Consider the following 24166-nt stretch of genomic DNA (forward strand, 5'->3'; position numbering starts at 1 on the left):
TGGTGAGAGATGTCGTAAGGCTACCCTCACAGGCCAGTCGCTATCGATTGGTTATCGCCTAAAACGTACTAGCGCATGACCCCAAAGTTTCCGCCTCGCGGTATTTGTGGATCGGTCTCAGCCTTCTGGTTTATCGATCGCAACTTCTTGTTGCCTCTGACGTTCAACAACACCAAGAAGTTGACCTGCTCTGCGACAGCGACTACCCGCACTGCTTTAGAGGATCAGCTTCAAACGATTCTTATTTCTATATAATACCTACCTGGTGCTAATCTGACAACACCGCCAAGATGGGTGGCGACCTCAATTTGAAGAAGTCATGGCACCCAGTGCTCATGAGCAATCAGAAGAAGGTGTGGGAAGAAGAAAAGAAAGCCTTAGACGAACGCAAGAAAACCGAACTTCGAATCAAGGAATTGAAGGAGGAACGAGCCAAGGAGGAGATTCAGCAAAAACTCGAAGCAGCAGGGAGCCGAAAGCGTGTCGACAGAGTCGACTGGATGTACCAGGGGCCGTCGAATGGGCAGTCTGGTACGACGGAGGAGATGGAGGGATACCTTCTGGGGAAGAGGCGCATAGATACCTTGATTAAGGGAAACGATCACAAGAAGCTGGAGAAGCAGGCTTCGGAGGACAGCTTTATGGCCCTACAGAAGGCAAATACTCTAAAGGACACGGCGGCAAAAGTGAGGGAGGATCCTATGTTGGCGATCAAGAGGCAGGAACAAGCTGCATACGAAGCGATGATGAACGACCCTATCAAGCGGAAACAACTACTCGCGGTCATTGGCGGGGAGCCGGAGGGGAAGGAGAAAACGAAGGAGAGGAAGCATAGGCATCATCACAGACGTCACCATGATGATGCGTCGGATGATAGGAGACATAAGCGCAGAAGGGTGGATGATTCGGAGAGAGATGGGAGGAGTAGTAGGCATCGTCAAAGCAGGAGGCGATCGCGGTCGAGGACGCCGGATTCGAGGTCCCGGTCGCCTGAGCGCGGGAGTGCTAGAGGTGGAGAGAAGCGTGATTCAAGGGATGAGTCGCCTCGGAGGCGACGCCAAAGATCAGTGTCACCTCGAAGAGGGCGGTATTCGCGATCACCTTCCCCGCGAAGGAGACGGCATTCACGATCACCAACACCACCTGCAGGAGGAGAAGCGAGACGAGACCGACGTCCTTCGCCATCTCGCAGAGTATCCGTATCCCCGCGTCGGCGATCTTATTCTCGTGAACGATCCGGACCAAAGGGGTACCCTAGCCAACAACCTCGTCGGGATACCTACAGAGACAGAGATTCGCGGCCCGATGGCAATGCAACGGGACGAAACGGAGATAGACCAAGAACGAGCTACAACGCCGGGCAACCCTCAAGGCCCCCATTTCGAGGTGATGATCGACCACGGAATGCTGCTGCACCTAGCCAGAGCGTAGAGGAACGGGAGGCGGAGAGGCAGCGGAAACTCGCAGCCATGCAGGAGGACGCATCGGCGTTGGACCAGGACCGCGAGAAGCGGCTTGCTGCACTGGCGGAGAAGGAGAAGATCGATCGTGATGCGGATGAGGCGGCTAGGGTGAAGTCGTCGAAGTATAGCGATAAAGCGGATTTCGTGAATGGGATGCATCAGAAGGTGGGGAGTATGGGGCTTGCGGATCGGATTGGGAGGGGACGACAGGGACTTCAGCGGGATGATTGAAGAGGGGCATTGGGCAGTGTGGGATCGCTGGCTTTTATCCTATTGTATTTTTGGAAGGAGTCCATGAGCAGTCACTCTTGTGGTATATATATATATATATATACGCAAATAGCACATAACTACCACCGGCAGATCATTTGTCGTAGATAGCCAAATCCATATACAGACACTGGACAAAACATCCAGAATCAAATCATTCGAACAAGGAACAAACAATCACCATGCGTAGATCATCAGCCACGTGTGCCACCCATGCTGTGCGTCTGAGGCCCAGATGTACAGTACAACACGACGTGCTGTATTTGAGTTCCTGACGATGACGATGATTTGCAAACAGCACTGCAACATCCAATACATATCTACCCCGCTAGATTTGATCCCACTAGATCGTGAAGCTCCAATCAATTTAATTGCCGTGCCGCGAGAGGAGGAGTTTGCTTGCTGCAAGGTACGGGGCATATGTGGAGAGCCAGATCGAGTAGCTGTGGATGTGGATGTGGATGTGGATTTAGCACCAGTAGTTCAGTAGTTCAGGACATATATATCACAAAAGTAGACAACTAGAGAGATTAACACTTTCCTTCTAGCAAACCCTTACATTCTCCTCATTCTCCTTACATCTCCCAATTTGCTGTTGTTGATGCCACGAAACTGATAAAAGACCCTAGAAATTTGCTGTCATGTACACCCTGGCTGTGTTGTTGTTGTTGTTGTTGTTGTTGTTGTTGTTGTCGTCTGTGTTGTCCACGTTCTCCGCGTTGTCCGTGTTGTCGTTTCTGTGGATCTCCAACTCTCCCCTCCCCTCTAGTCACTCTCGGCGGCTGTCATTGCCGGCTCAAATTGGCCCCGACTCCTCCTGTCACTCACTTCAATCTCCACGTTCTCGCGTAACGAAATATGTATCTGCCGTACCAAAGTATGCTACAACCTTGCGACTAAAAGTATACTACGTAACCATATGCCTTCAATGGGACCGTAATCTCTAATGCCACCACCTCCTCCACTACGCTTGCATCTACCCCAATCTCAATCTCACTGACACTTCGTCTACTGTCAACAGCACAGTCAACACAATCAATACAGTCAACAACCTTATATCCTCAAAGGATATACCCCAACCCTCTCATCGTGCTCAGTCACGATCAGCCTCGGACCCTTTCGCTCCTCAATCGACCACCACCATGCAGCTCTGCGGCGGAAGCAAGACCACCCAGCGCAAGCTGGTCCTACTGTACGTTGAGCACTCTTCAATCCATTCCCCGGCGGCTTCAATCCGCGCGACCATGCGATCACCTCCGACATACTGACCGAATCCCAGGGGCGACGGCGCAAGCGGCAAGACCTCGCTGCTAAATGTCTTCACGCGAGGGTAAGAAATCTGCATGTGCAAATCACCACAATACGCAATAGGAGTTAACGCCCACACCACAGATACTTCCCCACCGTCTACGAGCCTACAGTCTTCGAGAACTACGTCCATGGTAAGAAAAAAATACACCACTCACCCCCCCCCCCCCCCCAAATTACTTCACCCCAGCTAACCCATCTCCCCCTCTCTCCAGATATCTTCGTAGACAACGTCCACATCGAGCTCTCCCTCTGGGACACCGCCGGCCAAGAAGAATTCGACCGTCTCCGCTCCCTCTCCTACGACGACACCCACGCAATCATGCTCTGTTTCTCGGTCGAATCCAAAGACTCCCTCGAGAACATCGAATCCAAATGGGTCGGCGAGATCGCCGAGAACTGCCCGGGCGTAAAACTCGTCCTGGTAGCGCTGAAGTGCGATCTCCGCGAGAACGACGACGCGGCTGAGGAGGAACCAACCGCCCCAGCCGCGGGGGGAGGGAAGAAGGAGTGTATCACGTACCAGCAGGGTCTTGAGGTCGCGAGGCGCATTGGCGCGTTGAGGTATTTGGAGTGCTCGGCTATGCGGAATCGCGGGGTTAATGAGGCGTTTACGGAGGCGGCGAGGGTAGCGCTTTCGGTGAAGGGGGTTGGTGGAAAGGACGATTCGAAGTGTGTGATGATGTGAGGGGGGCGCGCACGCGATGGTTGGTGGTGGTGTTCAGCGAGGCGTATTGGCGTTGGTGGATAGGTTGAGCGCCGTCCCTGCTTATGTGCGGGTTTTTTATATGTTACTATTACTTATTTTTTTCTTCTTTTCTTTCTTTCTACGACGCTGTTGTTTCGCTGATGCATTTGCAGGCGGGCAAGGTTGTTAGTTTCGACGCGAGTGCCTTGGGGGGGGTTTTACGGCGATACACACTATGGGCCACCACATATGCTAAATAATTATGGGATTTGCATATATTGGAAGATATGGGATCATGGGGAGGCTGTCTGAGGATGGCAGATACTGGAGCCGGGTCGTCGTTAGTTTTACTGCACTGTAATTGTATATGGACTTGTATATGGCTGCACTGATTTGTTGTTATAAAACCTTTCTAGATTTACAAATGGGGGTGGCAAGCTTGCCATTTTGCATTCTAGTCTATCTATTCTTGGATAATTTGAGCTTGTGAATACTTACGCAGGGCTTTTAAATAATAATGTTTGCTTCAACGTGTTATATATGCTTCATAGAAGGGTTCTAGAATTCTATAGGTGCCAGCAGCCCAGGCAGAGACAGATGGCATCATTGCGTAGAAGGCTCTGAACCAAGCGGTATGGGATGAGCATCGTCTACTTTAGGCTCTGTCGATGCTGCCGTCTTCTCTTTAGTCTCTACCGGTATACTCGATGTGGTGTCGTTATTCTCTGTGTCTTTCGATAACGAAGATTCTTTTTCTCCCGTGTGAATGTCTGACTCTGCCACCGTGGAACTTATCACGGCTGTGTCGCCGGTTTTACCACCTTCCGAGACTTGGTCACTACTCGGTTCTTGTGCCTTCTGCTCTACGTCTGGCTTCTCGGTGTCTTGCTTTTGTGCCTTTTCATCATCTGCTGGTGATACGGTCTCGGTAGGTCCTGTAGCCACCTTCGTAGCCAGGTGCTTCTCTAACCAATCCTTATGTCCATCTGAGATCTTCAGTGCGTGATCAACGCTCTTGTGATCAACGCTCTTGTGATCAACGTTCTTATGACCATCCGATAGCTTCAGAGCTTGCTCAACTTCTGTGGTCAACTTCTCAATCTCCTCTTCCAATATCTCCTGTTTAGCAGCAGGCGTTGCAGGCTCCCTCGCTGCTTCAGGCCCACCGACCTCCTTATAAAGGGCCTCCAGGTCGTCCCTCCAACCCAACTCATCTGCCAACCTCCGGACCTGACTATCGCAGTCTCCTAGCAACAGGACATCATCAGGTCTGCTCCCTAGGGTCCCTACCCTCTCCATATTTAGTAAGACCCTCGGGGTTCCTTCCAGGGCCATATCAGGCAGCGAAGCAAACGGATGAACAGTCAAGCTCGTCCCAATAATAATCATCAAATCCGCCTGCGACGGCACATGCGTATTCATATGAAACCTCTGCGGCAGCGACTCCCCAAAAAACGTGATATCCGGCTTAACAAGCCCCCCACACGCCTCATCCTCACAATACGGTATATCCCCCGACCTAACAAACTCCCTCATAAACTCATCCGGGTACTCCGTCTTACAATCAATACACCTCTGCGACGCGAAGCTCCCATGCGCCTCCACGACTTTCTCGGGCGGCACCCCCGCCGCGCGTTCCAGACAATCGATGTTCTGCGTAAACAGCATATGCAGCAGCCCCTTCTTCGCCAGTAGGGCAATAAACGCATGCGCCACCGTCGGTTTGTATTTCCCGGGATACAGCTCCTGAGCCAGCATGTAGAACGGCGCGGGGTTCTCGCGGAAGAAGGAGATGTCGAAGACGGCTTCGGGGTAGGGAAGGTTTAGACGCGCGAGGTTGGAGTATAGCCCCGTGTCTGGGGAGCGGAAGTCGGGGATCCCAGCGCTGGTGGAGATGCCGGCGCCGGTGAGGACGACGACGCGCTGGGCTTTGGGCGAGTTGAGGTAGGTGGCTACGGAGCTGAGGGAGCGGTCTTGGAGGGTTTTGGAGGGGAGGGCCTCGTCGACCAGCTCGTGGGAGGTGTCTTGGCCCATTTTTGCGGTGAGGGCGCGGGGTCGTTTTGGGGGGTGAGGGAGGCGAGGTTGTCTGCTTTCGAGGTATTGAGGTATTGGCGCAGAAGTTCAACTTGTATATAAGAAATAGGAGGTTAGGTAGCTGTAATAGCCTCAATCCTTGGGCGGAGTGTTAAGGCTTTAAACTCGAAATCATAAATATTATATCGCTGGAGCCTGATTCATTGGTCCACGGCGGGTTGAATTTTGGTGGGGTGAGCGGGAGGGAACATGGCACGGTACAGTCCATGGTAAATCCCCAAAACGCTCGGGCCGTTATAAGATCCGGACTTTCTGCACTTGTGCTTCTTTTGTATGGCTTTCCAGACCTTATTAATCTACGGTACACCATTCAGGCCACTGATGCACTTTTCCACTTGCCCGTAAGCGCCAACTACGACGAACTTTGGTGTCGTGGTTACTCCAACTAACAATGGTAAACCCCTAAACAAACTTTTAGGTTATATTTTGACGTAAATATGTAAATATATAAATGTGTATATATTCAAAATGCTGAGCTGAAGCTATATTCATATACCTAAAGCGCGAACAACCTGGGCACATAACATGAGAAATTGATCACACGTATGACTTTGTGCAGTACTTGTCGTGCAGGTACTTGTTCTACAGCTTGAGTCGCCTACCAACAGTCTTGGCGAACCTCCTCACAGTGTGAACAAGTGGAGCGACACTACTCCCGTACACCAGACAAATAAATATCCATCGACAACAACCCCCCAGCGACAACTCTGGTGCTAGAAGACGCCGCTCAATCCTCGCACCGGCTTCATCGAATCGTGCACAGGACGCTATCGACTCTACCTCGAACTTCGCCACCCCCTCGTCGTTGTCGTCGCACGATACCCCCCCTGGCTGACCAAGGCGAAGCTCCCTCAAATAACCTCGTCTTCCGCCTTCCTATCGCTGCTAGAAGCCTATATCGAAGTCGTATATCACAGTATTCAAGACCAGATTTGTATATCACCGCACCTGAGCTCAAATCCGAGGTTTCTGGGTCCCCGAGAACGACGCGAATGAGAAGGACCGTGGTCACACGACAACGCGCCGGAGGAATCTTCTCCTAGGATATATCTGTCATTCCACTCTCTCGATAGGAGCACAGATGACGGCAGTTGCGAACCCACCGAGTTTCCAGCAACCACTCAATCGGACGCAATGGAGTTCTAATGGTCAAGGAGCCCTTAATTCTATGAACCCCGACGAAGTCGCTCGGATGTTCATGCCGCGGAAGAGTGTACAGCGTGCCAATTCATCATCCTCCCTCTCCTCTAACTCGTCGACCTCGTCCTCGGGCACGTCTACGATGTCGAACGCCTCCCAGCAATCGACCGGAACCTTGACTCCCGTGAGTGACGTCGGTACATGGTCGAGCACGACGGCGGCAGGGACGCGGAAAAAGCCTCAGAGAACTGGTCCGTGGCCTGTGAGCAAGTCGGAACCGGTATCGGGAGTCACGTCGGCGCGTCCTCAGTCGATCCTCGCTCCAAATGGAGTCTCTGCTGCGTCGTCCATATCGTCGATGCAGCAGCAACCACACTCGGTCAACCCTTCAAACCTTCAGAATCCTTCTCAACAACAGAATGGAGCCCGAGCGGGCGCACCGCCTAATGATGGAAACCCCGTGTTATACCTTCTATCGATGAATGGGACGTTCGAACGCAAAACAATCACTGTTCCGTATTACCCAGACAATTTACGTATTGGCCGACAGACAAATGCGAAATCGTCACCGACCGCCACCAATGGATTCTTTGACTCCAAGGTCCTATCAAGGCAGCACGCAGAGATTTGGGCAGATAGAAACGGCAAGGTCTGGATTCGTGATATTAGGTCTTCGAACGGCACATTTGTCAATGGTGCACGGCTATCGCCCGAGAACCGAGACTCGGAACCCCATGAGCTTCAGACTCAAGATCATCTAGAGTTGGGAATTGATATCGTGAGCGAAGATCAGAAGACTGTGGTCCACCACAAAGTTGCGGCAAAAGTTGAGCACGCTGGCTTTCTGGGCGCTACAAATAATGTTCTCGATATGAACTTTGGTGATCTCGACCCCGCAAATGGAGTGCTCATGCTTCCCTCGCAGAATGGAATGATACGAGGCAGAACAAACAGTCAAGGATCTATTATGAACAATGGGCGTGCACCAGGCCCGGGAGTAATGCAAGTCGCACAACGCCCAATGAACTTCTGGTTAACGCCTGTAACGACCGAGCAGATAATGAAAAGACTAACGGTAGGTACGCTCCTACAGTTGTTAGATACAAGCTAATCAATATTTAGAATGAGGTGAGGCACGCGAAACTACAGAATAACGATCTTTCTCGCACCGAATTGTTCTTGGACACCTTGGTTTCGCAGCAGCTATTCAAAGAAGAAGAAAAGCCGGAAGAGCCTATCAAGTCCCTCCAGCCCAATGGCGTTTCGTTCAAAATCGATGCGAAGCCGCGCTTCAGCGACCCACCTGCACCACCACCCCAGCAGCCACTACCGGAGAAGCCAGATGCGCCTCGGGTACAGACATCCGAGACGTCATTGAAGCGCGCGAATACAGAACGGCCACGATCTGCAACGTCGGCGTCTCCAGTCAAAGAATCCTCCAGCCAAATTATTGCGCTCATAGAATCGCTAGAATCGGCGAAGAGAGAGATTGACGAACAAAATGAGCGTATGCGTACTCTAGAGAAGATGCTTCAAGAGGAGCGAGAGGCAAGGCAAGCTGCCGAAGAACTAGCGAAGAGGCTTGAAGAAGAATCAACTAGGATACATGTGAATGGGTTTGCCAAGGGCGGCTCTATAGTTGAAGAGGCGTTTGAACCACCGAAGGAAGTCGCGCCAGAGGTTGTAGGTCTGGAATCTACAGCCGCAGATGAGGACAAGTCGAGTACCTTGAACGCTGAAAATGTGGAAGCATCTACGAATACCTTACAGGAGAAGCTGGAACTGATGATGGTTGAAATGAGGGAAATGAAGTTGCAAATGGAAACTTATCGACACCGTGCAGATACGGCAGAGACGGAAAGAGATGATGGGAGGAAGTCATTGGCAGAGATGGTTGAGAAGATCAGAGCAGATGATCAGGCAAAACGAGAGACGGCTGAGCGTGCTAAGGCAGCGCTGGCTGCCTCGAATGCAGCTGCCTCGTCGACTGCTGGGGCGGACAAAGAGGTAGAAGATCTACCACTGGCGACAAAAGATATTGGCCAAAACGGTACCATATCAACGCCACATGTCACCAAACCTCCCGAGAACCAGCCCGCCACTGCTCTACAACATCACCCTGGCAGCCAAGATCACAGGCTACTCGAACACTCCGCTCCTTACGCATCTATGATCGGAGTCGTTCTTCTCGGCATGGGCTTGATGGCCTACATGAACGGGTGGCAGAAAGGCGAGCGATGATTTCCAACAAGTATTTTGAGCCAAACACAAACAATTCACGTAATCCAGCCGGCGTCAAAGCATTCATTAGTAGCACGGCGATCCTTTCCTTTGTCACGATATGTTTTAAAGCATGCACGCGTGCATTGCAGGTCTCGGCGTTTTAGGGGACGGGCCGGAGCACGGTCCGGCGCGTGCCGGATGGGGGGGGGTGGTGTTTTTTTTAACTCTCTCTCTTATTATAAGTTTGTGAATATACTGGGAGTGCGATATAACATTAGGACCTTCCCTTGTCGGCGTGTTTGGGGTGGGGGGGGGGAGGAGGAGGGGGTTCGATACCCTGTTGTCGGGGCGGGGGCGCGACCAAGATAATTGTGGTTTTTTTTGGGGAGGCCTTGTATTGCTGAACTTTCGCTATACTGCGGCTGGGTCCTTTGGATGGGTGGCAAGGCGGCGTTCGTAGCATGTGTGGAATTTGATTGCGATCCAAGATCTTCAGTGACTTCTTCACTCGAACGAAAGAACCATGACTGATTGACCCTGACCCATTTGTTGTGAGCTAATGTTGTGCGTCCACACGTAAGACAAGACATATGGGAGCGGGCCGGAGCGTAATTTTGCGCGTCACCAGCTCTGGCGGGACAACAACTCCATCAGCGAACAGTAGTAGGGCGGGGATTATTTCCAGGCAACTTCTACAGATAGACTACGCGGTTTGATTGATACAATTGACTAAGCGTAGGATAAACCACACGGTAATTCTTGAAACAATGCTTGTTCTGTCCCAGCCCCCCACTATGCATGAATGCGTGATATCCTATTTCAAAATCCGAGCCAATGAACACGATAGCGCTCTGCAGGCCCATACACCGGTGGAACATTTATCGATAAATCAGTGTGTGCACCAACAGGGGCGATTGGACGGCCAAAGAAAGCCCTGTCAGACACCCCTCATGGTAACCCAGCCAGCGCCGCGATCCTTCACGCGGCCGACGCCCATGCATGCTTCTAATCGCGGGGTCCATGTTTCCACTCCAAGGCTGAGGGGAGGGCGGCTGAGCAACAGGTTCGCGGTGTTTTGGGGTTTGGCCGGGTAGGGATGTGTGCATATAAATAAATCGAATAAGTAGAGGTGGGTGTGCTACGTACGAGCTTCTCTTATCATACATATATTTTTTATTCCCCGCTGTGCAGTGTGTGTGTGTGCCTGACGACAGACGACATGACAGACCATCGCGTTAAGGCGCTGACATATCGCGTGGAGAATATCCCGCCAGGAACGTCGAAGGAGGAGCTTCTCGAGCGGTACTTTTACAGAGAGGATAGGGAGGATATCAAGGTCAAGTCGCTGTGTCCCTCGTGCGACAGCGTCGATCCGGATGAGGATGACTGGACAGCGACGATTTTCTTCCGACCCCGCGATGCGGGGAGAGGGGAATTGCGCCTGGCGAATGATGATACGTTGACGCTCTCGAGGGATTTCTTCGGTTTCACGCCTCTTTATGTGCCGCCGAAAGAGAAGGGGCCTGTTGCGGCAGAGTGAGTTGTTTTTGTTGTTTTCCGCGCCAGCCGCGTGCCTGTTGCTGTGCTGACGGTCTTCACTAGTATCATCGCCGTTACCGGCCTAGGTGGCCATGCTTATGGGTCGTGGAGCCATTCCGACGAGCGCATGTGGCTGCGCGACTATCTTCCGAAAGACGCGCCGAATGCACGGATTTTGACTTATGGGTACCAATCGGCTTTGCAGAGCGACTCTATTAGTGTGTTGGAGGATCATACAAATAAATTTGTGCATAAACTTGTTGATATGAGAGATGCGTCTGAGGTTAGTAAATCAAACTATGCGCTACACCTTGGAAGCCATACTAATATATAATTTGCAGTGTGAAAGCAGGTATGCGATAACGAGCGCACAGCGAAACGGATGATAAAATGCTAATTCCGAAAGACCTATAATATTTGTTGGACATAGTTTAGGATGTCTAATTATCAAGAAGGTATGTATTCAGCTTATTGGTCCCCCCTTTATTATCATACTGACTGTAGATAGGCACTTACTGGCATTGGCCCAATGGGCATGTAAGTTTAATACCCGCTTTAGCATACAGTGCTGTGATAGATCATGCATTGACAAGTTCTAGCCCAATGTCCCGCCTACCAGTTCGCGCCATCATCTTCTTAGCTGCACCCCACAGAGGACTCAATATCGATGCACTGCAAACACTAGTTATGGGCCAGGCGACTGAGGGCATGATAAATGAGCTCAGAGCCAACTCGCCGACACTAAGAGAACTCACCAATAGATTCCGTGACATTGTAGAAGATAACATTGACCTCTTGACATGTTACGAGCAAAGGCCTACAAAGACAGTGGTCAAGGTATGTACTAGAGAGCTGAGCAACATTTTCCCATACTAACCCAGTTGCAGGGTGCCGACGGCATATGGAGACGAGAAGGCACGCCAGTGATAATGGTTGGGCCAGATTCGGCACGGCTTGACTACAAAAAGGAGAAGTGCGTCTCTGTTGACTGCGACCACTCGCAAATTGCCAAGCTCAAGAAAGGAGAGGGTGGCATTTACCCTACTGTCAAATCAGCTATCAAGCATGGTCTCATAAGCACCGCTAGGATAGTAGCGGGGAAAGATGTAAGTCTTGAATATCCCCGTGGTGGCAAGGTAAGCCATCTACTATGTCTTGTTCTATAATGCGGAAGAAAAGGACTAATCCCGAGACAGGAGTTGACACACGGCGGCGCTGGATCTATGACTGGTTATATGCATTCTGTCCCTCCTCCATACGTTCAAGACAAAATCGCCGCCAGCAATGCGGCGTATATACCGCAGCAACCACAGCAAGCGCCTCCAACCCTTGCCCCTTATCAAGACCGCCATATTGTGGTAGAACGTGCGATCACGCCGACCTATGAAAGCGCCGCTCATTACACTCAACCAGAGGCCCAATCATCACCTCCTTCCCATGACCGTGGAACGAGCCATGCAATCGAGAGCCGTTATCTCTCCGAGGCACATGGCAAGGCAGACGATGTTGTCAATGTAGAGCCTGATATTTCAGCCTTGACGATTTCTGAGCCACCTCAGGCCCCAGTCTTCTTGGACAAATCCGAAGTCACTGTGGAGGAGGATATGGATGATGGGTACGAAGTTGACCCTGACAACATCTCAACCACAGCAATATGCAGCCGCTGCGATGAGGGTGTACCGGACTCGACATTTCACTACTATTGCTACATGCCGATCACTAACCAATCCGGAGAAGATGACGATAAAGACAGGGTAGAAGAGCACAAGAACACTACTGTGTGTCAGTCCTGCGCTTACCTTGACCCCAATTGCGAGATACACAACGAACTACTCGTCAAGCGAGGCGTAAAGCCCCACGAAGCCCTCGAGCCATTTCTGCCATACATCGAGACCGACATACTGAGGTCAGACAACAGCCTCATTCGCGCGGTGAAGGAAAATGATTTGGACAAGATCGGACGTCTATCAAACAACTCCAAACTTCTCAGTGGAAAGACCTATGAGGGCTGCACTCCTCTCGTCTTGGCAGTCCAGCTAGGGCTGGTTGATGCTGTCAAGCTTATGCTCGCCAATGGAGCTTCCCCGACTGAGAGAGACTCCACTGGCTTCACGCCACTTTTCATGGCAGTCCAGTACAACCGGTACAAGGTGGCTAAAGTGCTTCTCGATGCCGGTGCAGACGTTGAGGACACTGGGGGACAATCATCCGCACTGCACCTGGCGGCGTCAAATGGAAGACCAAGGATGTTACAGCTCCTCCTAAACCGACAAGCCCCCGTCGACGTTTCATTCATCGGCTTCGGCACACCCCTCCACCAAGCCGCTCAATTAGGGAGCAACGAGTGCGTGAAGATTCTCCTTGCTGCAGGTGCTGATCCAAACGCAATGGCCAAGAGCGGCGCCACGGCCCTGAAATGGGCGGCTCTTAAAGGATACCGTGACGTCGTAAAGACGCTTCTTAGGAATAAGGCAATTGCCTCTCACATTGGAACAGATGGTGAAACGCCGATATACTGTGCTGTGGATGGCGGCCATGGGGAGATATGCGGAGACTTGATCGATGCTGGAGCAGACTTCATATCAGAAGTCGCACGTCCGGTAATGACACCTCTTGGACACGCAGCACGTCTTGGCCGCAGGAATATCGTAAAAGTATTACTAGCGCGCGGGGCTCCAGTCGACGGTATAAGCGATGAGAACACCCCCCTGGGCTCTGCAGCAGTAGAAGGACATCTCGACGTCTGTCGGGATCTCATTGAAGCCGGCGCGAACCTCAATGCCACATACGGACCTTTATCAACCAGCCCCGTCGGATTCGCGGCGAAATTCGGATATGAGGAGATTGCCGAGCTGCTCTTGAGCCGTGGCGCGAAGGTCGATATTAATGACAGTGATGGACACCCCCCTATATACGTCGCGGTCGTCACGGAGCATGTGAGGGTCTGCCAGCTTCTTCTCGCGTTTGGTGCGGATGCGGGGTTCAAGACCGAAGATACAGAAAGGACTGTGCTGGCTATTACAACTATAGACGGAAACCTCTCCATGGTCAAACTTCTGATAGAATACCACGCTGATCTCGACGATGCTGATACTTACGGATGGACTCCTATAGGCCACGCCGCATTCAAAGGCTTCGTCGACATCTGCCGCGTCCTCATCGACGCCGGCGCCAACCTCGATCTCCTCGTGTCCGGGAAGACGGCGCTGACAGAAGCTGCGCGCGCTGGCCACAGCGAGATTGTGCAGATGCTGTTAGCGGGAGGCGCGTGGGGTATGCCGCCCCCAGCGTATAAGGGGAAATGGAAGAATCTGGAATTCAAGAGCGAGGTGACGCCTTGGAAGAGGGAGGAGATTCTGAGGATTCTGAGGGCTGCGAAGCATATGTAGTGCTGTTCGGGGGTGATGGCCAATTTGGTGAATTTAAGGCTACGGCTGACGCTGGGGGATGTTTTTAACGTTTATGACCATTTATATATACTGCTGTTATTTAAGTTTGAGCTTATTATCATTTACGAATGACAATTAGAGAGTTTTTTTTGTTATGGTTATGAGGGAAATTTGATTCGTTATTGGTAGCATTAGTTCTCAGATTGCATGCAAAGAATGTGCCGTCTCCACAAGAGAAACGAAAGCATGCCAGCTCAGCTAATGCCACTAAACCGCATCGTGAGTAGAGTAAATACCTCGCCCACGTTCATTGTGGTGCAAATAACTCTAATCCCCAACCTTGATTCCTCTATTCATCTCGTGGATCCCCTTCGACGTCGGGCTCTACGGACCCACAGCCACCACGCTTCTCAACTATAACCCCGTTCTCAACGGTGAAGCACCCGCCACGCTTTTCAACCGCAGCCAAAGGATCTCGTGGGTCACCTTCAGCCACGTCAGTCAAGGGGTCTCGTGGATCACCCTCGGCAAGGGGGAACGGCGGCCCAACACCGCGATTTGGGTCATCACAATTGGGCTGCGCGTATACGATCCCGTTTTCCTTCACGAAGCAACCAACGCGCTTTTCAACCGCAGCTAGGGGATCGCGTGGATCTCCTTCAGCCACGGGAGTCAGGGGGTCTCGTGGATCACCTTCGACGACAGGTTTTACGAACCCACAGCCACCGCGCTTCTCGATTATAACCCCATTCTCGATGGTAAAGCACCCACCACGCTTTTCAACCGCAGCTAGGGGGTCTCGTGGGTCACCTTCAGCGACAGCAACTAAGGGGTCTCGTGGATCCCCTTCAGCCACTGCAGTCAGGGGGTCTCGCGGATCCCCTTCGACGTCAGGCTCCACGGATCCGCAGCCACCGCGCTTCTCAACTATAACTCCGTTCTCGACAGTGAAGCACCCACCACGTTTCTTGACATCGACGTTAACATCCGCATCGACACCCGCGTCAATGTCGCCGTTATTATCCACAGTGCCACAGGCACTGCTAACTATAGCTCCGTTTTCAACAGTGTAGCAAGCGCGCTTTCCGGGGTGAGTAATCGACCTCAGCCTCTCCATCATTGCGGCATCAGGGGTGACCGGTCCACCCGGGCCGTCATCGATGAGGCGAGCATACTCCTTCATAAACTCATCCCGCTCATGTAAAACGTGCGATTCTGGCTTTAATTGCTCATTCTTTTCCAGGGCATCGGCTTCAATAGTAGAACGTCTTGCGAGGTAGCTGGTGAAAGGGGTGGATTCGGGGATATTGGTTGGTGCTTCGATATTTGGATTGGTGGGGTATTTGTCAATTACGCCGCCGTCTCTTTGAGGGGCTGGGTTGGCGCTGGCTTCACGGCCTTCATATTGGTGGCGTTTATGGGCACAAGGGTCTGGTTTGGTACCGAGTTGGACAGTGAGGCAACCAGTATCCATAACGCACGTCTATTTGAATATTAGACCATGCTTGTGAGATCAAGAGGGAAGATAGCATTGAAGTATAAATGGTCGGGTTAACGTACAGGATCAGTACGTCCATTAAATCCTTGGCCTGGGCAGGAACAAATTGAACAGTGAGACCAGTCTGGGTCAAAAATATTGATGCCGAAGCATGAACCTGCTTTGAAGCATTGGCCAGAAAGACCACATTTGCCGAGAACGCAAGACGATTTAGAGGAAAGAGAGTTGGGTGCGTCTGGGATCAAAATTGGGCTGGCTAGGACGGATGCAAGGAAGGAGAATAGAGCGAGGGAATTTGTGAGCAGGGCTTCGCTCGGGGTGCTGTCCATGGGTTTGAACTTCATGGTGAATTGATTGGTTGGAATTCGATAGCTATTGAGGATGTTAGGTATGAAAATATCGGAGGTTTAAGTAGTGAAAGTCTTAGAGATTGGGTAAGTAGGGTATTGTAGGAAAGAGCTGGAGGTATAAAAGAATCAACAACATCCAGTGGGGTTGACCTGAAGTGTAGTCTTACTTTAAAGTGTGGTATTGGTTGACCCTTTGGTGCTGTGCCAAGGGAGTGTTGTTGTTTGTTCGAGGCAACAATCTCGGTGGTCGACGGTGAATTTATAGGTAAGCCTTCAGGTTTTGTTCTGTGCCTTCGCTGTCCCAGACCCCGTTGAAGCCGGAGTGATCGAATAACACTGTGCTATGATGCTATAAAGAGAGTGATTGGAAAGGTTTCATGTCCGGTCGAAGTTGTCGTGGAATGCATACAGTATGTGCCATAAACGCAAGGCAAGGTCTATCGGGATACCAACGGGCTTAATTTTCCCTTTGCAAGGCACAATGCAAATAGAGCGGCCATCCGAAAGCAAGGGGCTTTATAGGTAACGGCTACAGAATTGGAAGTAGCAAACGCTTGATTTGGAGAAGATGTTGAATGCAACGAGATCACATTTCCTTTCAATATAAAGGGTTAATATTTTGAAATGATATGCCGAATCTCAGTGGAATGAAAATATGAAGCCGTGTCGGAATATATATTTTTAGAATTATTAAGGTTAGGGCAGACTGTATTTAAGAAATCCGGGCACACTTTACCACGTAATATTCATAGACAAACAATAACCCGGCTCTAATTCGTTGCGAACAAGGCATCAATGCCTTGTGCCACCATTTGATTCTTGCCGCCACTCACCACAGTCGGACCCGCTTGAAAGTCTTGTTCCCCTACGAAGAATCTTGGAAGGCGGCAAGGAGCGGGCTCTCGGTGGCCTCATGGGTCTCTCCGTCTCACCTTCTAGGAGATAACAATGAACTCTGTCTCACCCCCCAAGGTATAACAATGCACAGCATATTTGTCATTGGCTGGTGTTGGCAAAGCTTGTTCTATTCAAGACTCTCTCGCAGCTCCCTTACTTCCTGTACAACCAGCCCCGGTAACGGCACTTCTGTGAGACCCTAGATCTATTAGCGCCATTGATAGCAAATGAATGTCGAATGCCGTCTTAAATCCAAATACAGTCTCATCCGGAGACCTAATGTAACTGTAGTTAATCTCTGATCTCAGCTTAAAAAATTGGGGTATCTATTTTGATGTCGTGGCCATCACAGTGCTTAAACGCTGGGTACAGCCCCCTCAGCATCAGCGACGGATCAAGGAGTGTAGATCGTTGTAAATATTATAGATCTACTGAGAGATCAACATACCTCCTGCCTCCTGGACCTTGTTCCCGTTATTTTTGACAGGTTCGAATCGATCGAGAAACCGATCTCTAGTGGAGCCGCGAGGCCGCAGGACAACTAACCGCAATAGGCAATATCAAACGTCAAGTGCGACTTGACATTTATGGACGAATGCAGCCACACCCAAAATAAACGGGGCCTTCTATCAAAGAAAACATATCACAAACCTGGAACCCTGCAAACAAACTCCAAAGTATGAAACACAAGAATACCAACCCCAAGAAGAGCACCGCCAAAAGCGCGCCATCCGAACCCCCACCAAACTGGCCTGCATTCAAACCCCTCCTCCCCGCCTCCGACCTCTACCTAGAACCCATTGTTGACTCGCAAATCATTGTCACCCGCAACTTCTGGACCTCGACGCTGTGTAAAGATTACGTCTCCTTCCTCAGATCCCTGCCCCTGGTCACAACACCAGGGAAGCCGAAAAAGGGCGACGCTGTGCGCGTCAACGATCGCTTCCAGATCACAGACCCGGCGTTCGCTAACAGATTATGGCTGGAGACCGGTCTACGAGAGCTGGTGAATGGGAGGACAGACGAGGAGGAGGGTGAGTCGATGAGTAAAGAAGAGAGGACAAGACTGTGGTATGTTCCACACGTGACGTGACACTGGACAGAGACATGCAAATGCGCTCCTACTAACGAACACAGGGGCGGAGAAGTCGTAGGCCTGAATCCCTCAATCCGGATATACCGTTACACGCCAGGTCAATTTTTCGACCAGCATTGTACGCCCTCCCTCTCCTCCCCTGTTATCCCTTCCTAACCCTCCCCCTAGACGACGAATCGAACATCATCAACCTCCCCACCACCCCTACCACCCCCGCAAAAACAACCTGGACTCTCCTCCTCTACCTTACTTCCCCCGCCACAGGCTGTGAAGGCGGACAAACGGTCTTTTACCCGGACGACCTGCCGTTCAAGAACTCGCCGATCCAGAAGGAGGTTGTGGTAGAGCTGGAGACGGGCATGTTGCTGCTGCATAAGCACGGGAATGAGTGCATGCTGCATGAGGGGCGGGAGGTGACGGCGGGTGAGAAATGGGTCATTCGGACGGATCTGTGCGTTAGAAGGTAGGGTCGGTGAGTGTGACGACAGGGTGGTTGGATGGGCTCGGGTCGGCTGGTCATGGGCGGTTATTTATGGTTATGGTAAGACGAATTTAGAGATTATTTACGGGGGTGAAGAATAAAGACGGCCCTGTATGCAATTGAGCTTTAATCGCTTTGCGGTAGCGTAGGTTCGAGTAAGGCCTTCTTCACGTGAGTTTCTAAGTAATATCAAACTCCTGGGATCCCACCAAAATTCCCAACCATCTCCAACCCACCTCCCCCCCAACATCAAGCTAAGTCCACCCTTATAACCCAACTTTAGTATCTATAAATCAAGCGGCAGAGTGGCGCAGTGGAGGTACCACTGTCTGGACAATCTGGCTAGCTGGAGGATAAAGAGGTTATGGATTCGACAACCGGGATGGATAAAAGGAAAAAAATAAAGAAAGAGCTTGGAAACGATCAATAACGACAAAAAGTAAAATCACAAAGTTGATTTTCTCCCTCATCAGATCTTGAAAACGAAGAGATCTGATGAGTCTTTTGCCATTTTTTTGCTTGCTATCCCTAATAGCAGGTGGTGTCGCGAGTAGATAGCACGTTCCTATGTTATTATAGAAGCAATTCAGAAGAAAGAAGTCCATTGCTCTAGATACGCACAGTCAATGTACCCAGCATGACTCTATGAACGCCATCCCAAACCGAGCACCAAACGGACCCAGTCCCCCCTAAAACTCCACCCAGAACACATACCCAAGCCCGCTCAGCTCATCTGCTCAAACCTTTCCTTGGCCTTATCCTTCGCCCGACTCACAAAATCCGCATACGACCCCCCCGTTGCCCGATTCGCCTCCTCAACCGCATCTCCCACCTTCCCGCCCTGCGCTCCCAACCCCACACCCTGCGCATAAAGGTGTGTCTCAATCGCCTCCGTCCTTCCCGTCCCCTGCGCCCCTAGCCCCTCCCCAGCTGTCCACCCCATCTTGCCCAACAGAGCTGCGCCCTTCGACTGCACTGGTTTCAACGGCTCCTCTGCTACGGGTGCAGTAGTGTCTTTTCCTTTCTTATGCTGTGATGAGGGCTGCTTGGGTTGGTTGAAGGCCTTCCGGCGTTCCTGAGCGCGGTCGCGGTAGGCGGCGTCATTGAGCTTGCCCAGTTTCGTCAGGGCTTTCTCGACCAAATCTTCTTTGAGCATGTTATCGCGATGCAGCTGGCTGAGGCGCTCGTGCTTGTTAACTTCGGCGTCCGTCTTGAATTGGCGCGAGCAGAGGAGGCAGCACTTCCGGATTGGGTCGGCGAAGGTTTGGGTGGGTGGTGCATCGGCATCGTTCTGCTGGGCTTCCTTGGCATTGCTATCCCCAGGGCCCTCGGCACTGTTTGCAGGTAGCCCATGTAATTCTGCGTGCTGGTTTGACCAAAATTTCAGATGGGGCGCGATGATTTTTTTGGTAGCCGCAGTGTCTTCTTTTTCTGCCTTCCGCTTTTTTGATGCTCCGGCCTTTGCCGCATCAACCAGGCCTTCGCCAGCTGCTGCTGCCGCCAGCTTCGCGTTGGGGTTCTCTTTCGCCCTGGCATCCGCCGAAGCTTCACGCGCCACAGCCATCTCGCTAGCAAACGCGCCCTCATCCCAGTACATGAGTTTCATCGCTGGGTTGGACAACGGACTGAAGGTGAACTTTTCAAACTCTTCACTTGGGGCCTGTAGCACTGGCACAAAAACACCAGCATGGATATATGAAGCGAGTACAGGCTTCGAGGAGATTGTGAACTTATCTGACGAATTATACTTCGCCATTGCGGCCTGCGCGTCGTCCACAGAGCCAAATTCAGCAAACCCGTATCGCCAGCTCTCGTTTGTCTTTCTGTCTCGCACAAGAAATACCCTCATTAAAGAGCCTTCCTTCGCCCCAAGGTTTGCATCAGTGGACGTGGACATCATCTTGGGTTTCTTGTTTGCTTGCGTTTCTGGCGGGGTAGTCGAACCCTTGACGCGGTACAGCTTCGCCACACCTTTGGCGAGCAACTCCTCAGAGACGCCTGGCTCAAGATTTCTGAAGAGTAGGAACTGGGAGGCTTTATTATCTGGGGACACATCGCTGTCTCCCGTGGTGGTGACACCTGAAAATGCAGATACGCTGGCCTGGGTGGCTACTCCAACTATACCAGTTGCGCTCGGTCCTGATACGGTCAGCTAGATCCAATATATAGATCATAGGTACTCACTCATACGAGGAGCATGGCATCTAAAACAAAGCGTTCTTTGCTGGTAATTCGCCAAGCCGCACTGGAAGGAGTCAGCATTTTGTTCCCGGTGAGGTGCCGGTTGGGCCTACAACTTCGCACATCCAGTCCCCCTCGCCCTTTCCAGGCCGATCTCTATCTTCCTTCTCTCGACTATAGGCCAATCCAGCTCCTGCATACCCTTCGCCCGTCTGAGGCATACCGTACGACCCTCGAAACTGTATCGAGGGGTAGTACATCTCGAGGAAAACCTTGGAATCTCTCAGCGTGGCGAATTTCGCAAACGCAAACTGCCTCGATTGACCTGTGCCACATTATCAGACAAACTTCCCCTCCCCAGAAATGCTGTTATACACGCACCAGTTCGTTTATCCCTAATCAGGCGCACCTGTTCCAGGCCATCCGCAGTAAAGCTCGTCTTCAATTCATGGGCAATCTGTAAAAATCCGCAAAAGGCCAAGAAGGCCATTCCCTATGCTTAGCCAGCGTCCCAGTCCAATCGCTCACGAACACTTAGGGTGATGATAATTGCCGGGCATGCATCATGCTGCCACACACGGCGTGAAACACGGAAGAATTGGGCCGGGGGGGGTGAGGGGTGCCAACGTCTTCCTGTGTCATCTCCACCGGCAGCCCATCCATGATGAGCGTCCGGCTCGGCGGCCCGCCATACGGCTCGCGGCTCCTGCTCCTGCTGTATTCGCGTCGCGGCGACCGGTAGCCCTCGCGATCGCGGTCGGTGTAGCGCACCCGGCCTTCTCGGCGGGGGGATCGCGGCGCATCTGAACGGCGCTCGTATGGGGCGTCGCCTGTTGGGCTGTGGCGCCTCGTTGTCGTCGGCCTTGCGTAATCTTTCAAAACTCCATTATCAGCAGTGCTTCGTGGTAGTAGTCCCGCAATAAACCATCGTTACCGTGCGGCGCTTCCGGGCTGTGGCTGTAGCTGTAGCCCTGTTGGCGGCCTGAGTCGGGGTGATCGTCGTACATGTCTGGCCTGTCGTAGGGGGCCCTGTGGCCGTGAGGGCGACTCATGTTGGTATATGGATAGCAAGCAATATATAAGATTGTCGTTGCAATAGAGATGTGAGTTAGTGGTGAGCGCGTTTGACTGGTTCCAGTCCGAAGTTTGTCCAGAGGTGACCGTCTGTGTTTGACAACCACGCAAACACCAACCAACGGCAATGCCCGTCGACCTGCCGGGAAGCAACAAAGCCGCCTTTACTTTCGTGATATCGCCGTTGACAAGCCACTTTCTATACTACCGGACCTGTCCTTCTCCCATCTTATCTTCTACATAATATCGCAAACATGCCGGTCCCCGCAGGAGCAAACATGGGCGGGCCGTCGACCTTTGACAAGCGTAGGTCTTAACAGCTCCCCCAGACCACCCAGATGCTAACGTTCAAACAGTGAAGATGGGCGCAATGATGGGCGGCAGTGCGTGTGCAACTCTCCATACCCCGTACGATGAACTAACAAGTGCCTAGCTGTGGGCGTCATCATCGGCTTCATCTTTGGTTTGCCTCTCCCCCCCGCGGGCATACAATTGCAAAATCTGACCAGCAACAGGAAGCGTCAACATTATGCGCTACGGCGCTGGACCCAACGGCGTGATGAGGTCTCTAGGGCAATACATGGCTGGATCCGGGGCAACATTTGGGTTCGTCTAGACATCATGCGCAAGTTGCGATTGTTTACTGATTCCCTCAATTAGGTTCTTCATGGGTATCGGTAGCACCATTCGCCAAGACACCTCTCCCATCATGGCCGAGGCATACCTCAATGCACGAAGGCGCGCAATGATCATGCCACGCGCGCGCCCAAACTCGAATTAAATGGAGAGGGGAACTATATACGGGGGAAGAGGAGGGAGGGGAGGCTGTAACGATTAGTGTACAAAGACTGTGATATTAGCCGGTGACTTCTCTCAAGACTCTGGGGATATCAAAAATATATCAAAAATCTGGGCCAACCATGGAAGAGAGGAGAAGGAGGGCATACAGCTCCAGAGCATGCTGCGATGGGTTGTTATAAAAAATCATAAATAAACTTCAAATACAGCACATGTTCATCTTCTTCATTGAGCTCCAGACAAAATTTGCTTGGCACATGAAAGCCAGCCAGCCTCCGCATAGAAGCTTGGGTATAAAGCTAACAACCTTCATGTCCAATACATACGCCGAACCACCACAGGCCTATTTCTGATGTACAACCGGTCCATGCCCTTTCTCGAGCGGCGGCCCAGGTCGCCTGGTATCTTCCTCTTCCGGAAGGGGGTCAGATTTTACGATTATCTGCTCCGGCGCAGCATCCTCTTCCACAGCATCCCCCGCCACCTTCTCCCCCCCAACTTCCTCCTCCACACCTTCATCCACCTTCTCCCCCCCAACCTTCCCCTCCACCCCCCCATCATCCACCCTCTCCCCCACCCCCCCATCCCTATTAGCCCTCCACACCCCCCCGCTTTCAAACCTCTCCATCTTCCACACCTCCACCTCCCCCTTACACCTCTCCAACGCCTCCTCCCCCCCCCTCCACGCCTCCCCCCTATGCTTCGTCGCCAACGCAACCAGAATACTCTCCTCCCCCACCCCCACCTCCCCCAACCTATGAACGATCGCCACCCCCGACGCCCCGTACTTCTCCTGTATGTCCGTGCAGATTCGCAGCATGGAGCGCAGCGCGAGAGGCGCGTAGGCGGAGTAGGATAAGCCCGTTACGGTTTCGGTGCCGAAGGTCGAGCGTGTTGTGCCGGAGAAGAGGACGTTGGCGCCGGAGTGGGGGGAGCGCACTAGGGAGAGGATGTGTGTGGCGGAGAGGGGGAGGGTGGTGAGGGTCGCGTGGCAGGTGGGGGTTGAGAGGGTGGTGGTGGAGGGGTTGGGGTGGGTGAGTGTTGGTTGGGGGGAGGTGGTGGTGGTGGTGGAGGGGTTGCTTGAGGTGGTCGTGGGTCGGTTTGAGGGCGAGGTGGTGGAGGGGCTGTCGATTGGGGCGTTAGAGGCCATAATGAGCGTTTTTTACGGTGATGAGGCGCAAGATTTGGTGGTGGATGAGGGGTTGTTGATGCGTCGAGGTGAGGTGGGGTTGTATGAACGGAGGCCGCCGACGTGTCTGGCGGCGACAATCTATTGATAAGGCGGCAAAGTTTTGGAGACCCCAATTGATATTATCGAGCCACAACAACGAACAGTCCGCCGTAAAGCCAACGAAAGGGGAAAAAAGATGAGGAGTAAGGTTATAAATATTGAAGTACGTACAATTGTCCCCGGAATTGGAAATCCGCTACCACCATCGTCATCCCGCGCGGGTTAAGTTTACGCCGCAGCCGATCTTCCTGACGCCGATAAATCGGGATGGCTCTACCAGAGAACCACGGCAGGAAATCTGACAAGTCTCACATACAATAAACAGATAATACCGGTGGTGGTGTATGCAATACATAGATCCAGCCTCCTCCCAGCCAGCCAAAAAAATACACTATATACAAGCCCCAAGCTCAGCTCAAGACTCCCCTAGTACCCTAGTAACCCCC

The 24166-nt window shown here is 52.0% G+C and overlaps 10 protein-coding genes across 10 annotated transcripts; 6 read left to right on the forward strand and 4 right to left on the reverse strand.

Moving 5' to 3' along the window:
• The first annotated feature begins 143 nt into the window (after positions 1-143).
• CWC25 (RNA-splicing factor) lies at positions 144-1904 on the forward strand. Its single transcript, XM_018275489.2, has one exon. The coding sequence runs from the start codon at positions 291-293 to the stop codon at positions 1692-1694; it is 1404 nt and encodes a 467-aa protein (XP_018129601.1). The 5' UTR covers positions 144-290; the 3' UTR covers positions 1695-1904.
• A 615-nt stretch (positions 1905-2519) lies between these two features.
• RHO3 (Rho GTPase) lies at positions 2520-4212 on the forward strand. The gene is made up of 4 exons (XM_018275490.2): positions 2520-2925; positions 3013-3063; positions 3126-3175; positions 3257-4212. Exons 1-4 carry the CDS (start codon positions 2876-2878, stop codon positions 3727-3729), a joined length of 624 nt encoding a protein of 207 aa, XP_018129606.1. The 5' UTR covers positions 2520-2875; the 3' UTR covers positions 3730-4212.
• HST2 (Sir2 histone deacetylase Hst2) lies at positions 4102-5988 on the reverse strand. The gene has a single exon (XM_018275491.2). It carries the CDS (start codon positions 5761-5763, stop codon positions 4333-4335), a length of 1431 nt encoding a protein of 476 aa, XP_018129607.1. The 5' UTR covers positions 5764-5988; the 3' UTR covers positions 4102-4332.
• A 348-nt stretch (positions 5989-6336) lies between these two features.
• Positions 6337-9490, forward strand: VE01_06036 (uncharacterized protein). Its single transcript, XM_018275492.2, has 2 exons — positions 6337-8038; positions 8086-9490. Exons 1-2 carry the CDS (start codon positions 6905-6907, stop codon positions 9202-9204), a joined length of 2253 nt encoding a protein of 750 aa, XP_018129604.1. The 5' UTR covers positions 6337-6904; the 3' UTR covers positions 9205-9490.
• Positions 9491-10109: 619 nt separating this feature from the next.
• On the forward strand, positions 10110-14300 carry VE01_06037 (uncharacterized protein). The gene is made up of 9 exons (XM_018275493.2): positions 10110-10315; positions 10413-10722; positions 10789-11008; positions 11067-11077; positions 11132-11180; positions 11234-11262; positions 11325-11562; positions 11613-11861; positions 11922-14300. Exons 3-9 carry the CDS (start codon positions 10853-10855, stop codon positions 14112-14114), a joined length of 2925 nt encoding a protein of 974 aa, XP_018129605.2. The 5' UTR covers positions 10110-10315; positions 10413-10722; positions 10789-10852; the 3' UTR covers positions 14115-14300.
• A 163-nt stretch (positions 14301-14463) lies between these two features.
• Positions 14464-15956, reverse strand: VE01_06038 (uncharacterized protein; the record flags this gene model as incomplete). The annotated part of the gene is made up of 2 exons (XM_018275494.1): positions 14464-15597; positions 15675-15956. The coding sequence occupies 2 exons, from the start codon at positions 15954-15956 to the stop codon at positions 14464-14466; spliced, it is 1416 nt and encodes a 471-aa protein (XP_018129598.1).
• Positions 15957-17465: 1509 nt separating this feature from the next.
• On the forward strand, positions 17466-18638 carry VE01_06039 (uncharacterized protein). Its single transcript, XM_018275495.2, has 3 exons — positions 17466-17930; positions 17997-18073; positions 18124-18638. Exons 1-3 carry the CDS (start codon positions 17539-17541, stop codon positions 18420-18422), a joined length of 768 nt encoding a protein of 255 aa, XP_018129599.1. The 5' UTR covers positions 17466-17538; the 3' UTR covers positions 18423-18638.
• Positions 18639-18942: 304 nt separating this feature from the next.
• On the reverse strand, positions 18943-21732 carry VE01_06040 (uncharacterized protein). Its single transcript, XM_059463756.1, has 4 exons — positions 20999-21732; positions 20731-20942; positions 20621-20681; positions 18943-20575 (listed from the first exon to the last, which is right to left on the reverse strand). Exons 1-4 carry the CDS (start codon positions 21105-21107, stop codon positions 19161-19163), a joined length of 1797 nt encoding a protein of 598 aa, XP_059319633.1. The 5' UTR covers positions 21108-21732; the 3' UTR covers positions 18943-19160.
• A 132-nt stretch (positions 21733-21864) lies between these two features.
• Positions 21865-22717, forward strand: MGR2 (subunit of TIM23 translocase complex). Its single transcript, XM_018275497.2, has 5 exons — positions 21865-21997; positions 22048-22074; positions 22125-22154; positions 22207-22297; positions 22352-22717. Exons 1-5 carry the CDS (start codon positions 21946-21948, stop codon positions 22470-22472), a joined length of 321 nt encoding a protein of 106 aa, XP_018129568.1. The 5' UTR covers positions 21865-21945; the 3' UTR covers positions 22473-22717.
• Positions 22690-24117, reverse strand: MOCS2 (Molybdopterin synthase catalytic subunit). The gene has a single exon (XM_018275498.2). It carries the CDS (start codon positions 23637-23639, stop codon positions 22833-22835), a length of 807 nt encoding a protein of 268 aa, XP_018129567.1. The 5' UTR covers positions 23640-24117; the 3' UTR covers positions 22690-22832.
• Between the last annotated feature and the right edge of the window lie 49 nt (positions 24118-24166).

Source organism: Pseudogymnoascus verrucosus (genome assembly GCF_001662655.1).
Source record: "Pseudogymnoascus verrucosus strain UAMH 10579 unplaced genomic scaffold scaffold_27, whole genome shotgun sequence".
In the NCBI taxonomy this organism is placed as follows: domain Eukaryota; kingdom Fungi; phylum Ascomycota; class Leotiomycetes; order Thelebolales; family Thelebolaceae; genus Pseudogymnoascus; species Pseudogymnoascus verrucosus.